At 42.1% G+C, this 17,109-nt stretch overlaps 1 protein-coding gene across 3 annotated transcripts in view; it reads left to right on the top strand.

Moving 5' to 3' along the window:
• PC (pyruvate carboxylase) overlaps positions 1-17,109 on the top strand; it is a 1,846,452-nt gene that overhangs the window by 526,424 nt on the left and 1,302,919 nt on the right. For all 3 annotated transcript variants that reach the window (XM_069207836.1, XM_069207837.1, XM_069207835.1), the window contains 3 exons: positions 10,389-10,534; positions 10,691-10,808; positions 15,321-15,472. In XM_069207836.1, coding sequence (XP_069063937.1) covers positions 10,389-10,534; positions 10,691-10,808; positions 15,321-15,472 — 416 coding nt within the window. The remainder of the gene's footprint in view (positions 1-10,388; positions 10,535-10,690; positions 10,809-15,320; positions 15,473-17,109) is intronic.

A 17,109-nucleotide genomic window follows, 5' to 3' on the forward strand; every position in this document is an offset into this window, starting at 1 on the left:
CTTAGTTCAGAGGGGTAAATTTCACATATTCCAATTCACCTGCGTATCGGGCTACTGCCTGCAGCCTGTCCGTACGTGTGCATGCTCGTTGGAGTTCCCCTCTACGCAAAAACCAGCTGGAATCTCACGAGGACCTGTGTAACAAAGTACTAGACTGATTAACTCATTACAGCGGCTTCCCAATCCTCCTGGCTAGCGAAACCTCATGGTTAGGAGCGTTGGATAGGGCGCTCAAGGCCACATTTAAGCTTGGATGACTGTTAATTTAAATTTTAGATCGCTTCAGCTGGTTCAGAGGAGTTTGTTCAATGACTTGTGGAAAGGCCTTAGGTGGAGCTTTATCACTGTTGTGCCCCTTGCCTTACTCTCGCTGCCACATCAGCCCTCTCAGGTAGCCTTGTTCACCGAAGAAGGCTCAGACACCTAGCAATCTCGGTCCTGAGGAACTTTACCAGCAAGACAAGGAAGGAGGGCATTTCCCTAGGTTTTAAGATCTCTCAAAAGCCCAATTTCAGGTCTCTGTCTCATATCACTTTTACGCCCTGCCTGACATTGACCGACCACCGCTAAGGTCTTCACCTTCCCAATTAGGTGGTGCAAACACAGAATCTATCTCCTCAGATCATTCAGGTGGTGTAGTATCCATTGGGAATACGTCTTTTACCCTCATGAACTGGAGAACATGGCCAGTCTTAAGGAGAAGATATCTGATCCAGATTGGCTCAATTTCATCAGGGATTACAAAATTATTCCTTTTCGAGAAACATGGGACATCCCCTATACCCTGAGGCCTATGTCTGCTATTCCAGCTGCTCTGTCTTTCGTGCAAGGGAGGGCCAGGGGAGGTCTCTGGAAGTGGTTACATCTCAATCTAGAAGTTTAGACTACAGACTGTAGTAGCACTGCTTTTCAAGTTTTATGTATTAAGGACCATTTGAGTTGACGAGAGATGCATTGCCCAACCCACTATTATCTTGTCTAGCTGGCCTGACCTGGGCAACCTATTTTAGTGCCATGGATTAGGTCAGGGAGAACAAGACTGTATTGGATTTAATTAAGCTCATGGCTCTGTAACCCTCTACCCTTTTGCAACTCTCAGTAAGTGAGGTAGTGTAAGTAATAAATGAAAGCACTGATAGGAAGGTCCCAGGCCCTAAAAGGGTACCTATTGATTTAATACAAAAAGTATCAGCAAACTCTGGTGCCCCCTGCTCACAAACCTATTTAACAATTCATTGAGTTCCAAAATTCCAGCGTCCTGGGCACAATCAGTAATGGTCCCCATCTTTAATTAAGTGCATTGGAACCTTCCAAATTGTTACCGTCCCATATCTTTTACAGATACCTCAGTGAACATTTTTGGCTGCGTTCTTTTTAAATGCCAAAGGAACTGGGCTAGCTAGAATAACGTCCCATCTCCGTATCAATACAGTTTCCTCCCTGGGCTGAGTACAGTGGAACAATTCCTAAATTTGCAACGAATCCTGGGCAAACATACAATAGGTGGACAAGGCCCACTGTACCTAGCTTTCATGGACGTGTCCACTGCTTTTGATTCAGTCAACAGAAGTAAGCTATGGTTATTGTTGCTGGATATGGGTGTAGAGGTCACTATTGTAAACTTCCTTTTCTATTTAGCATCTACCAGCCAAAGTGAGATACTGTCCTTCTGGAGAGACTACTCGCGTCTTTCATTTAGCCCCGGGGCTTCCCGCAGAGGTGCATCTTGACACCCCTTTTATTTATTTTATCTGTTAACAATCTATGTCCCCATCTGGGAGCTGTTACCGCTGACGCAGCAAAGATTTCAAACAGATTTGTTTCAGCATTACTGTACGCCGCCGCTGCAGTTTTTAATGGTGAGGGCCCCAAGAGCCCTTCGATATCTAATGGAAGAATGTGTCTTGTTCATGGACAGCTTGGATTCAGCATTCAGTTTTGGGAAGTCCCACATCATGGTGTGTGGGCCAAGGAAGAAAACATTGGCCTCCTTGTCAGTTAATGATAGGTCTCTGAATAGTGTGAGCAATTATAATTACCTTGGGGTTACTTTTAATTTTAAGCGATTCCTGGCAGCCACAGCTTATTGTATCCCACATGATGCTGAGTTGGACAGCTGGGGCTATTTTAAATCTCACACACACAACCTTTAAGGGCTCTACTGTTCATAAAATATATAACCATCAGTGTATTCCTCATGCCATGTATGAAGCCTGAATATGGGGCGGGATGCCATAATCCTTCAGCTCTAGCATCTGCCTTTTTCACCTTCTGCTAGCAAGCTGACATTTTATCATGCACTCTGAGTTGAATTTGCCATATATCTCAGTCAAGCTGGCCCAATTGCTTTTGTGGTTTTACATATAGACCAGCCCCCAAAGCCAGTTTTAGTAGGGAAGTAATACTAGATTGTCTTCAACTTGACAGTTGTTTTCCTATCCCTTGGCTGAATTATGTTTGCAAGTCTTTTATAGATTTAGGTTGATCCAACTTTTTTTCAACCACCGCTCACTTTAAATCTGACAAATTGCTAGTGAAGTCGCTTTAGGGAGCATAGTTTTAATCAGCATATGGATCAGGAGTGTTCCAAAGGGACAGTGAAGAATATTTTTTTACTTTGCCTCTCCTTGCCCAGTCTTTTACCTCACCTTGGCATTAACAAAATGGAAAAAAGTTATTTTTCTATTTCAGAGAAGGTATGGTGCGGAGATTGATATGTTATTGTGTGGATGTTCACAAATTGAATTCCAGCTTGCCTGCCTGCCCTTGTGATGGAACTTCTCAGTCTATCCTGCATTTTCTATTTTTCTGTAAATATCTATAAAATCTTTTTTATCCACTTTTTTTAGAAGTCTTTTTTTAAAGCATTCTGGTATAGTGAGATATAAAGAAGCCTTATTACATTTGCAGCTCTTAGAGAGTTGAGATTGCGTCCTTACGGTATGTCCTTCCCCAAATCCGCAGTATTTCGCAGAAAATCAATGGAGCGCTGAGTATGGGAAAGGAAAGGCACGTTGAATGCAGGGATGATTTATATGCCAATTTTAGGTCAGTAAGATTTGGTGCTCCATAAAATTGTTCAACCTCTGCAGATGATGAGTTTCATGACAAACAGATTTTAACATTTATAATATTTAAATTGCTTATATGAAATGTTTAATTTATTTCTTTTATGGTTTCTTGAAAACCGAATACGGATTTCTTGATTAATTGATGGATTGCAAGGTGTCTTTGGGGGGGGATGGAGGGAGGGAAGGGGTCAAGGGGTGATGGATGGGAATTAAGTACAGCAGGCCACCAGAGGTGGATGGGAACAGTCCCTTGTGCTTGAAAACCAAAATTTGTTCCATAAGATTTAGTTTCAAGCAATTTGTATCCATCCAGGCTGCGACTCCTTCAAGGCACTCTTTGAAGTTATAAAAGGCTGGTTCCAACTTGCCAGGAAAGGAGAAAAGCAGTAGAGTCTTGACCAAATCTGCCAAGGGGGAAGGTGTAGGTTGAACAAGAGTGAGCTCTGGGCTGGTCCCTGTGGCACTCCGCACAGCAGTGGTTTGGGTGATGAAGAAAAAAGGGGTAGATCAGAGTCTTCAAACGTTTGAATGCGCGACCACCCCCTGTCAACATGTTTTAGGTGTAAGGACCACCTCCTGACAAACATTTCTAAAAACCGATACCCCTCATTATTGACAACCATAAATGCCCCCAAATCCCACAGCAAATCATTTTTATAGTGGGAAAATAATATTAAACAGTGTTTAATTGTAGGGGAGGATGTGGTCCCTTAATCTTCTTTCAAACTTTTTTTCTAAAAAGGTTCTTATTTTTATTTAAATGAAAACAAACACTTCTATTTTAGCAAAAACTGACTCCTGGTTATATTAGTTTTGCTGCTGTTGTTGACTTAAGTTTTTAGGTCTTTCACCCCAGCTAGCTACATACAAAATAAAAGGCACCTTAAGTGAAAAATACATTTTTAAAAAGTTGTTACTCTGTGGGAAATTCACTTATAGTACATTATGAAACTTCTGTTAGGTAATGCACTGCAGAGGTCTGTGTGCAACCAGAGGTCCATATAATGAAATCTTGGTTGGTGCAGTGGAGAATAGTGACGTGAGTATTTGAGTGCTACGCGGCACAGCCAGTCACAAAAAGGACTGTGAATATGTAAGTCATTATTTTATATTTGCATTATACACAGTATAAAGTAGGCTGCTACAAATTGTGTAAAATATTTTACCATAAAATGGTGCTTCCAAAGTAATAGTTTAGTAATACCCAGACCATAGTAATACATTGTTTCACATAACTGTCTCTCTAAAATCTTCTCAGGGGTAGTAAGCACTATGTAAATACGATTACAATTAAAAGAATGCACTTCACAGTTCAGTTAACTGCTTTTACTACCCCTCAAAAAGAATAAATCTTTGTCATCACAAAGCTTCGTGTGATGTGATCAATTACAGCCAGTACCAGCTCAGAAGCATCCTTTACATTTGTAGATTACCCTTTACATTTGCAGATTAACTCGTAGTGCATGTTTGCATTTCTTTCAGGTAAAGCAGGCACTCTATCAAAAACACTTGTTCAGATGTCTGCTCCTCCTGCGGTTTTACTTAACAGGAGACTCGCTGAATAACATTTCAGCTGAAGCCTCTCTTTTTCTAAGTTGGATTTTAGGAAGATGTGAGGCTGTGGAATGCACGCCGCCCCCTTCCCACTCCAGTGACTCCACGGTCCCCTTGGGGTTCGCGACCCATAGATTGAAGACCTCTGGTGTAGATACACTCCTTGGGATCTTCCCTCCAGGAACGATTTAAGTCACAAAAGAGCTTTGCTCTGAATGCCTAGATGACCAAGTCTATTCACCAAGATGGAAAGGGACACTGTCAAAGGCCGCCGACAGGTCAAGAAACAACATGACCAGTGTGCCCTCATCAGTATTCTTTCCAACAAACTCAGCCACCTGCAGAAGCGCCATCTTCGTGCTGTATCCTGGGCGGAATCCCAATTGGGAAGCGTGAAGAATGGAATTGGCTTCCAAAAAGGTGGACAGTTGTTGGCTAACCAATTTCTCTAGAATTTTGGTGGGGGCTGGGAAAAGAGATACAGGTCTATAATTACTCAGGACACCAGGTCCTGCATTCAGCTTTTTAAGGAGCAGCAGAAGCATATTTTCCAATGCATAGGGAAAAACACTGGACGTCAGCAAGTCGTTTCACATTTTATTAAGAAAATGGTTGAAGACTGCCATAGAAGTCCTCCTAGCATGGCACTAGGCAAATTGTGCTTGAATGCCTCTGAGAAAGAAAACAATATATATATATCCTCCAGTAAGAGGAAACGATGATTATTCACGAGGTGTTGGGCTCTAGTATGAATCGGGTTGTGCTTCAGTCGGTTTGGCTGTTTATATGCAGTGCTGTACTGGGAACCAAAGGCGCAAAATCATCAAACTCACTCCTCTCGCTCTTTTTTGTCATTCACCTAAACACCTGCTGTGCTTTCTGTAATTACTTGGGCCCATTGGAATAAGTGACCGAGGAGTAGCCCTAGTGGCTGAAGTGCGCCAGGAAAATGATTGATAAAATTAGCTGGCAGCCAGGAATGACCATAAGCTCACGGAGTGGACAGTTGGAAATTTACTTAGTAGGCTTGTTTCATTCTGTAGTGGATTATTGCTTGCAGATGTTGTTGGGGTGCACGCCTGTGGCCCTCTCTCCTGCCAAAATTTGAATTGGTCGCAGTCATCACTTATCTCTGAATTAAAAGGCAGGCCTGGTAGTTCAGTGCCCCATCCTGATAGGAACAATAGGACACATAGGAGTGAAACAATTGGCAAGCATGCCATTGGGTCTTGATGAGCCACCGACAGGCACATTCCCCGATTATTAATAGGGAAGTTCTTTCTCATAGATACTGCAAAACGCCTTTGCACACAACCGCTAGGGATCACCTGCATAACATGACACTTAAGTGGATGCAAGAGGGACAATAGGAGAATTGTCTATCTCGGCTTGCATCCCCAGTTTGGCCTTAAAGCTTGGAGTTCAATGCCCAGAGTACATGAAGAACACCTGAGAGGAAGATTATCAACCTTGAGGTGCCAATACCTGAAATGAGGTGAAATGGGGGAGGGGGTAGTCTTCAGTAGTGAGAGTAAGCCACTAAGATTAAGAATGAGAAATATATATAATTCTGTATATGTATCTCAGGTTTATGATTCAACCCAGCATTCCAAAGAGCTCTTTTTTTTTTTTTTAACTCTGCTGTGTCAGGCAAGTATTTCCAAGTAATCCAAGTATGGCACCCAACCAGATTGTCAGTGTGTTTCATTTCATAAATGCATGATGGAGGGTTTTTTGTGCCTTTCAAATCTTGAAGGAGGCACTTGTATTTGAATAAAGTATGGCATGTAGCTATTACATAGTTTGCAGTGTGCCCTCCAATGTGCAGATTGGTACTAACCAAGGCCATCTTGTAAAGGAGTCCTGAGAGGGAAGTGCAAGGGGGGGGGGGGGGGGGGGGAGGGTTCATAGTGCACCTGTTAGGAATACCAGGCAACACTCTGAAAGATGTTTGGGCTGCAGTGGAGTGCTCATCATGTTTAACGAGGTGTCCAGCATGGCCAGAAGGTGAGTTTTAGCTGGTCGGAGTGGAGGAAGGTAGGAAATCATCAAATTAGACTCTTTTTTTTTTTTTGAGTGGGTAGGGCAGTTGTTTGTGGGCAGTTTTCATTTATGTCAATAGATTGTTGTAGACTGGTGGATAGGAAGAACACATTTAAGCAGTGTTTGACAGCGCTTTTCTTAATATAATAGCTGGTCTTTAATCAGATCGATATACAATAATAGAGTGGCTTTAGAACCTGTAGTCATAAAGGCAGTGATGCTTGTGGATAGCGTTGATCCTGTGACACGACCGCTCTTTATCTAAACCATAATAAGTCAGTGGTTTTAATTGATCTCAGAATTTTCTGGCGCTGTTCCAAGGGGTTGTCTTGTTTACCTGACATGAATGCCCTCCAAGTGCAGGCCTGGCAGATGTTTGACAGGAATTGGAGATTTGCATCCCACTGCTGCAGTCTGTGCCCAGTCGCATGCTGATTAGAAGTGCTCTGCTTTTCACGGCATTTTTGATCATTCCATCATTGCACCTCGATGTGTAATACCTTTTAAAATAGAAACCTTGGGGAGAGAGGCTGCTGAGACAACTAGTCTTTGGCCAACATTGGAAACTTAATAAAAGCGTAGGCACAGATTTCATCGGCAATTAGCAACAAATTTTCCGAGCAAGAAAGATTGTTTCCTGACATTAATGAGCTTGTTTACTCTTTGCCAGTAACATTGCTTAGACAGGTAAAAAGTAATTTAAACAAAGCTGAAAAGAGACCTTGGATCTGATCACGAACTCGACTCCCACCAAAAAAACATCCAAACAAAACAAAAAATATAGAAGTAGCATAAACCCACCAGAAGATACCCTGCTCCAAAACCAACTTGAACAACCAAGAGTCTTATACCAGCACCCAACGAACAAAGGACCCCTGTGGATTCAAGCCAAAGAAATCCTAAATTTCATAACAACGTACACCCACATACGAAATCCTCAGTCTTCTATCGTAAAGCATCCAGCATGGCCCCTAATCAGGCCGTCTGTAGAGACTTTGATTTTTATAGTGGTACAACAGTCACTAGAGGGTCTACACCAGTTTAATCATGAGAAACTCTAAACCTTACATTAGTAGCATCTTCTTAGTGGAATTTCAGCTCTGCCCTCCAGTTGGCCTCATTGCATCAGTCAGCTTTACTCATTCATTTTAATTTGTGACAGTGGGCGTGGATATAGGTAGATTTTCCTAGGCTGCCTCAAAAATGTGTGTTCCGAGAGCATGCATTTGTCTCTAATCTTCTATTTGTATCTGGAGCGACTTAAAACTTTGGGCCAGGAGAACTGATGTTAGTGGTTAATATGAGGCTTAAAGTGGAGCTGTCACTAGCCTACTAGTGGTTACAGATTGTGACATAGTAAGAAAAAATGCAACAATTTAATATACAAAAGAAGACCAAATCAAGCTTGCAGCATTCAGAATAAGTAGCTAAATTCTGTGATCCACGGTTTTAGGTTCACCGCGATTATGCATGTCAATTTGAAAAATCTTTTTTTGAGTCTCTACTATAGTGGCGGCACCGGCCGGTGTACCTGATTTAGTCTGCAATGTAGTCTGCATATGATGTCCTCAGCCCATCTAAGCATCTCAGACCACGACACACCAGAATAAATCTATATGCCTGAATAAGGTTTCATTATAATGTAACAAATTCCATGTATAGTTGCTAGCCGTATCAGCTGCAAGGCTTGTTGGCATGGTTTATTCTCTTTTATATCATTGCTGTAACGATGAACAATGAAAATAAACTAGTGTAAAAAAAAAAAAAAGTCAATATCCAGAAAATTATTCGGTTGTGTGCTGTGCTGTTGCACGTTTGTCGGTAGTAGAAGCGTTTCAGTGCAGGGATCCTGCCTTTAGTATGACATTGCAGCACCCTTTTGCTGCTAGGTGGTGGTCTGTTGCCTTCAGTTCTTTGTGTTTTGTACAGTGTATGGCAGGAACAATAAATAGTGTGATGTGAAGTGTGATATTAAGTCAGTTTCTTAAAAAGTAGTACCTAATAAATGCAGCAGAGGGGCACAGACTGAATCAGTTTGTCGTGGATAACCATTAGCTTTTGATGCATGTCCTGCTGGTGGAACTTATTTTTTTGAATAACATTAATATTAGCCTTTTTTGTTATACCGAAGTACGATGATAGAGAAGTTGTTTGGAACATGGGAATTGCTCTCCCTTAGCTCAGGGGTATCCTTTAACACACTTTCGGGGTCAGGTATGAGGCAGGTGGTGAATGGGTTGGGTAATTTGGTGAGGAAAGTAGACTTTCAGGCTCTTAGGCTTTTGAATGTGGCTTTCAGGTCCTCAAATTGCAGTATGTCTCCTAGTGCAATAAGCTACTGGATGTCTGTTAATGGGTGGTGCTAAGGCTCTGCTGCTTGAGAACAACACCATTGTAAACAAGTCGGCTGCAGAGAGCGATTTTGGAAGTTAAGCCACTACTACTTGAAAACACCCACTCAGACTCCCTGCCCACTCGCCGGACAATCCTGCATAGTTTACTAGTACTAAGCCCACCGGTAGCTGTGGTCCCTGAAGATCAGAAAATACCTGGATTTTGTCTGCACATTATCCCCTTCCTTAGGACTTTACCCACACAAGTCACGAAAACACGGCAAAGTACTGACTTGCTTCACACCTCCTGGCCCCTGCCAACCCAGACCAAAGAAATCTTAGAAGTGATACTAACTTAACCCAGAGTGTCTTTGCAAGCCAGTGAAAGCTTTGGGTTTTTAATCTTCACAGCATGTCCAATGGTTCCTACTCCAAAGATAAATTTAAGTAAAACTATAGGTGTAAGCCTAGATCTTAGACCGACCAATTCTTCTATAGACCAGGAAAACCCTACAGTTTGCGCTTAGATGTCAACCTGCTAAAGTCAGCGAAGATCACTAAACTTTGTAAGGCAGCATTCTGCCCACACAGAGTAGAGACAGCAAAGATATTTCATACAGAAAGCCTGAACGTGTGTTAATACACCACTAAATGAAGACAGAGTTTGCCAAGATTTAGAAAACCATAGAAAGGACAGCATTTTGTTTCTAAAGCTTCTCAAACCTCACCAAAGTTATAAATAAATACAAAATGCAACAGCTCTGGGCAATTTCTCCGCAATTAAGTGTACTTTTTCTACCAGTTGACTAGCACAGAAGAACCATTTTTGGCCACACGGTTGAGGAACAGTGTCTGAAGCTGTCTTGGAGTTTGAATGTTGCTGCAAGATTGTCCAGTATCCGTATAAAATTATTCAGTATTAGCACAGTACACTTTTAAAGAAACGCAACGAAGGTTTGCGTGGAAGGTACAAGTGAATGGTTCTTGCATTCAAGAATTGAGGTAACCTCGTTCTATTAGTCTTGGAGCACTATTGACCGACTTAGCCATCCTCGTTTGTACCTATTTAAAACCAAAGACACCGAAGTATCATTAGTTGCGTGTTCTGTTTCATCTCTGACATTCAAGGTTAACAGCATTAAACTTTCCGAAAGTGAGGTGTCGCGGGGTCAGCCTTGTGACCACGCTCCCAGATGTTTCTCAAAAGGTTCCTGTGGGTTCGCAGCTGATTATTTCACCACTGGACCACGGTGAGCTGGTGAAGAGCCGTCCCGTGGGGGAATTTGATGTGCGCACTCTGTACAAGAGTCTTGTAAGACAGCAGCAGAAATCTGTTTGTAAGCTTCGTTTAACTTGCAGCTGACTCGCCGCGCTTGTCTTCACACAGGCGTCCCCGTGGTGCCGGGAACGGAGGCGCCCATCACTTCCGTCACCGAGGCACAGGAGTTCTCCAACACCTACGGCTTCCCCATCATTTTCAAGGCCGCCTACGGAGGTGGAGGCCGCGGCATGAGAGTGGTGCGCAGTTATGAGGTAATTCATATGTTATTCCTACAAAATGTCTGCAAGTTGTTTGGGAATATTTAAACATATAGATATTAATGTATACGTTTAGACGTTACGGAGTAGGATGAACTGTGTAAAACAGCGACCCAAAATAAACTAATAAACTGTCTTTCTTGCTCACAGGAACTAGAGGAGAATTACACCCGGGCATATTCTGAAGCTTTATCTGCCTTTGGAAACGGTGCACTATTTGTGGAAAAATTCATTGAGAAGCCGAGACACATTGAGGTGCAGATACTGGGTAAGTCTGTGCTCGCTATAATGTTACTTGGCCAAGAGTCTCTTTCCAGAGAGAAGGTAGAAAAGAAGAGCCTCGAACAACCTGCAGAATGAGGAGCTCCGGCACCTTCCAAAAGGATGCTTTTAAGGAGGCAAGCGTTAAGGGAAACAGCTGGCCCGATTACCCATGCAGAGGACCCACCCTTGGTCTGAAATTGTAGGAACTGCAGCTACCAAGGTGGTTGTCATTCACAGGTTGAGGAATTTGAGGGAACCAGCAGTGTACGAAACCGGAGAACTCAACAGATCCTTACAGTTTTGTGTGTGCTTGCATTCCACAAGGTGTTTTAGTTGATGCACTCTCAACTAAAACACCATAACAGCATTTGTACCGATCTCGCAGCCCTAGGATAGTTTTTGTGTGTTGGACTAAGGCCTGTCCCGCAGTCAGACCTGTTATCCAGTTCACAGAACTAGCAGGCGAATCTGCACATTACCTCACCACATGTTTTTGTGGACAGATAGATAACTATTGTGATTGTTTTGTTCCTCTTCGCCAGGGTATAATTCTCTTCTTGATCTCGTGGTTGGCATCAGCTACTTCAGCCTCACTGTTGACAAATATTGTTTCAGGTTTGGGTTTTTACTGCCTGGATCTAATGCCAACAAATAGGAAGCAATCTGCCAATGTTTGGTTTTGGGATGCAGGGGCTGAAGAGTTAGCTAACATCCTGTTAGTGTTGCCAAGATCTTTGCTTTGAAGTGGCTCAACTTTGACCATGTAAAGGGCTCGATGTTTGTGAAGGCTCTGGCATCATTCAAACAGAGGCACAATATTAAAATTGGCCCCAGTAGAATGGTATGGTATAAGAGGTGCTTGTTTACTGAATGATCACTTGGGTGGCCTCCAGCTGACCTGCAGGTCGATGAGATTGCAGTGCCAATCTGTGACTGGCTGTGTTGTTTGTGAGTGCAGGACTGACTCCAGTCTGCCTGGATGTTTTGACTGCGCTGGTGCCTCTCTCGTGCTTAAACCATCAGATGGATAAAGTTATGCTCTTGAAGCTAGTACTTTCCTGTAGTTACTCCTTTCTCTCAATCTTTTGAGACTTTGCTTCTGCTCCTAGGCCCCGAATCAATTTGCTGCTGCATTTCTTCACACGTGAAAGCATTGTGGCAGGGATTGGCGCTGTCGTCTTACATATGTATGCCAAGATGTGGAAAGGTGTAGAGATGGATGTTCTGATACCTTGCCACCAGCTTCGGAGTGAAATGAAATAAAACAGAATAAATCTAAACTAAAATGGTACCACCCATTCAAACCCCCCCATTGGATGATATACTTGGGATAGGTGACTTCTGATCAAGGGAGCAATCTTGTCATGTGACAATAACTTATTTTCCTGCAAAACTGTATGTTTTTGCAGAAAAAAAATTGTGCATGAATCTGTTTGTCCAACTGTAGATCTTACATTGACCCATTTGATTGACTCCATAAATCCGTAATGCTTGGAACCGATGTCAAAATACACTTAGTGGTAAATAAAGCTTTCTAGTCTGTGTAGTTTTAGAACTCCCAATTACATCACTGGCTCCGCACTGCTGATTCATGAACATCTGTGCATTTAGGCACTTCGCCATTTGCCTTAGTCTTTCAGTAAATATTCACCTTTACATAAACTATACTGCTTCCTGACAGCTTTCACAGTCAGTTGCGGAATCCCAATGTCACTGATCATCTGCACAGGGCACGGGTATAATACAGATGATTACAGGTTTACACACTGTGCTACTGGAATCGCATTCTGAGTTATCGTGAAATAAAGTAGGGCTGTAATTTAAGATGCATGAATTAAATGCGCCGCCATGTGACACAGTGTGTTACAAGCATTCAGGAAGAATGAAAACCAGACAAGTTGTATTTTCTAATGCTTATTTCCTGGTGCCCTGACAGCTTTGTTTTATTTACTGCTTGTACTACATAACACTGGCCCAGCATACCTCAACAATAGCATATGCTTTCACAAACCTTTCAAACTTAAGTTGCTCCTTAAGCGTAGTATGACTTGCCCCTATACATAAGGTCCTCCCCTCACTTCTTGATCACGTAAGAAACTGAAGACCTGGCTTTTCGAGTAGTCCTGTTAGGCCCTCGGTGTGCCTAATCTCTCACCTGTCCAACACTAGGATACCCTCCCAGGTTATAGTGTGCTCTATAAACCTGCATAACATAACATAAGCGCTAGGCTACAGATGACTCTGTTGCCGAACGGTAATGTCGCTGATCGTCCATACACAGCCTTGGCTAATGAATTAATACAAGTTTACAATTGTGAGGTTGAACTCCTGATTGTTTTATTGTGGCATAAAGTCATACCTGTAATTTTAAATGTATGGTGTAATAGGATCACCATGCGGTACAATGTGTATGTTACAGACATTCAGTAATAATAAAATCCAGATCCTGTACTTTTTCAAATGCTTATTTTCTGATGCTGTAGAACCTTAGTTTTCGTACTGCTTGTGTGTGATTGCATTGGCTGACAGGGTTGTCCCCTATATTTATCCTACCAAATGGATGTTATCTACAGCCTAGCCAAGGTCCTATGTTTGACTTTAGACCATTTGGACAGGCATTTTATCCTCAAACCTATAGCACTTGGAAGCAGGGCATGGTCCAGGCAATACTTATAATTCTTTTGAAGGATCTGAAATTACCCTGAGGCTACGAATCGTCTGCAGATTCATCCCATTCTGTGTATTTAACCAACCCAGTGGTATCAAGGCATACAGGCAGCATGCTTCTGGCAAACAGCACCACGACTGCACCCCATTAGCGTTAGTAAAATGACATCAAATTGTCTTTGACTCTGAGATTTCTTCATGTCACTGGAGCTGTTACTGACGAGTACAGCTATCCAGCTGATCACCACCACCTTCGGATATCCCCTTTACTGAGGATATTATGGAGAGGAGCTTTCACTTGAGTTACCTTAAGATGAATGCATTTGAGACGATTGCAGAATATCACATCTTTTTAATATTTGTTTCTTTTTGACTAGGTACTATTGATACTTTTGTGGTTTGACACAGGAGGTAGATGACGATCCCTTCGGAGTGAACCAGAATCCAAAATGATTAATCTATTGACAGATGGGCGTTATTCCAAATTCCAGTGATGATAAACTTTTAAAAAGTGTGCTTTGGAGAATTACTCTCAAGTTAAAAATTGTTCTCCAGGCTAGGAGATTATTGTTTTGGAAGGTGTGGTCCCTATTTGGAATATATTGCGTTTTGTGGAATCCGTGAAGGGTTTCAGTTAAGGCTCAATCTTCAGTGAGATAAAATTGAGAAATTCAGGACTTCCTCCTTTAGAGGAGAAGGCTCCTGCTGTGTTTTTCCATTGTTCTCCTTATCCTCCAGGGACTCCTGTTTAAGATTATCTCCTGCACTTGTAAACCTGAACCAGTAGAGCAAGATCAGTGCATTAGTAGAGTTGCAGCAATATTCTTCCAAGGACTGATTATCAGGTATGCTGATCTGTCCGCCAGAGTTATTTTATCACTGCAACCTTCCCTGTAGCTTCTTACCTCATGGTGTTCTGTAGAACCAAGCATGTAGGTATGAAAGGAGACAATGTAACAGGTAGAAATTAACTAGTGTTGATATTTTGCACGCTTCCCCACATGACCCTTTTTACCAGCTCAACCCATCAGTCTTGTTCTCTTCCTTTTCCTAAATTGTAATCTAACAGGGATTTTTATCTTGTCTTTGGCCCATGCCATAAAGTTGGAAGTTTGTTCTAAGAGAACTCGAACTTCCTAACTTTTAAAATGAAAGAGTCAGGGAGCATTGTATATTACTGATAAATTACTGCAACAGAAGTCTGTCTATGGATGATAATAAGTAGGGAACTTTGTTATAGGTCGTGTCTGTGGTTCCCCCTCCTCCCCCCACAATGCCAGTGTCTGTCTTGCTGTTCCCATAAGATCAGCCCTGAAAGCTTTTCCGCTAGTGGCCTTCAGATATGGATTTGCTGTTAATTCCTCTGATATTGGTAGAAGGCCACATTTCATAACAGCAAGAATGTTTATTGGGTCTAAATGAGGCTTAGTGACGCAGGTGGGGAGTCTCTCTTTCTGGTTGATGTTTAACAGTATACCTGTAGTGTCAACAATGGGACTAATCCTGGAAGAAACTAAAAAGGCTTTCCGCTAAAATCAGCCTGCAATAGGGCTGTTCTTGCTGTAGTAATTAACTTACTGAAAAAAATGGCTGTGGTTTTAAAATCTGATTGTATGGCAGAGAAAGTGCAGCTCTCGTGTGTTTTTAAATGTGTATGCATGCTAAAAACATACTTTTCTATGCGCATTACTTTTCTGATTGAGAAGCAGACCAAAACTTTAGTGGTGCACTGGGTTGTGTCTTTCATTATCTGCCATAACTGCTCTAGTTTCCCTATAAAAAGTCATTGGTGATGGTTTGAGACTGGTATACATACACCGGCTTATAAGGAGAGGTTCTTTTTTTCCAGGTGATAAGTTTGGCAATGTCATCCATCTGTATGAGCGGGACTGCTCCATCCAGAGGCGGCACCAGAAGGTAGTGGAGATTGCGCCAGCTGCCCATTTAGACCCTCAGCTTCGTGACCGACTGACTCATGACTCTGTCAAGCTTGCCAAGCATGTAAGTGTGGGACTTGTCTCCTAACTTTGATATTTTCTTCTGAAGTAAGACTAACAACTCTTTTCTCAAACAGCAGGAGTTTCATAGCAATAACCTCAAACTATCAACTGAGTATGCAGCATAGCATGTGGTCACGGCTAGTCATTAGTTTAATGAAGCCCACTATAATTGTATGTGTTATTTGTTATTTGCTTGCCACAGAGGCTTTCACTGTGTGAGAGGGTAAACCACTATCATCGTGGGCATAGAAGTTGGGAATGACTGGGAAAATTGATATGTTCTTTCCAGTTTGTCACTGTAGTGTGATCCAGGGTCTTGGGCTCAATTCTACTCACCATACCACCAATAACATTACCTTTTGCTTTCTTCTAATGCTCGATTTATATTGCCCATGTTTTATTTAAGTGCATATTTTGGCAGTTTTCTGCAGTTGTCTAGCGGTGTAAAATTGATTGTTGTACGGTTTCTGTTTGAGTCACTTTGTGTTCTTGACATGCTCAGAGTGAATGTCACTAAGATGTGGACCTTTTTTTCATAATGAGCTACACAAGAGCCACACAAGTAGATTTGTTGTCCCTGGTGGCAATCAAGAGGTTAGAAATGATGTAAACGTACATTACATTGCCTCTAACATTTGAAAAAGTCTGAAAAGATTTTACCTGTTATCTGCTGTTGGATAACAGACGAGAAATGTTATATCATATGATGGCTCTTCTGGCCAATTGCTAGGTTGTTGAAATACAGAAAACCACACTTGTGGCCCTCCTGCAGTGATGGTTTGAAGGAAAATGTTATGTACAAAGGGATCTTTTTATGTCAGGAGGCCTAATTTGGTCCGAAGAGAAGGCGCTTAGCCCATCAGGATACTGGTTCTTTTATGTTTCTAACAGGCACTGGACCTTGGCCAAATTATTTCGATCGGTTCCTTTGCATTCGATAGTTTGAGAATGACTTAAATACTGACCCTCCACCACTGTGCTTTTAATAATAGTCTCAGATCCTCACAAAGTTTACATGTTTCAATTATCATAGGAGCAGTACAGATGGCAGAGGCCCACGTTCACTCACCTCTCATTCCACCCTACTTGCCACTTGCTAAAACCACTGGGGCGGGGTGGCATGCTGGTGTGCAGCAGATGTCTTAAGTGTGGCATTTATTCTGCTGATACGTATAAAGTAGAAGCAGCCAAATTTGCAAACTGCCCCATGTGCCTCCAAGGCCTTTACAGTTTGGCGAGCACAGTGCCGTCATGAGACAGTTTCTAGGCATTAGGGAGATGGATGACTCTTGCGATACATGGAGGTTAGGGTGCTATCTGTTACTCTTTTGTGTATGGGAATAGCATGTGAATGATCAGTTGAAGGTGCTAACGCGTCCCTTTATGATAATTTATTACACATCAGGACTCGTTTTAGGCCATTGAATCTTTTGACCCAGTTGAGAGACACCTTAGGACGAGATAGCTAATCAATGTCAATCAATACGCCAATAATGTCATCAATATTTATCACGACAATACATTTCACTTTAGTCAAAGTCATTAATCATTTCAAGACTCTACCATGACCTTGCAGCCATGAATAACCACACCAGTTTAGTAGAATTTCATAAGTTTTATTCCCTATTAATTACAATC

Source organism: Pleurodeles waltl, chromosome 9 (assembly GCF_031143425.1).
Source record: "Pleurodeles waltl isolate 20211129_DDA chromosome 9, aPleWal1.hap1.20221129, whole genome shotgun sequence".
NCBI lineage: Eukaryota > Metazoa > Chordata > Amphibia > Caudata > Salamandridae > Pleurodeles > Pleurodeles waltl.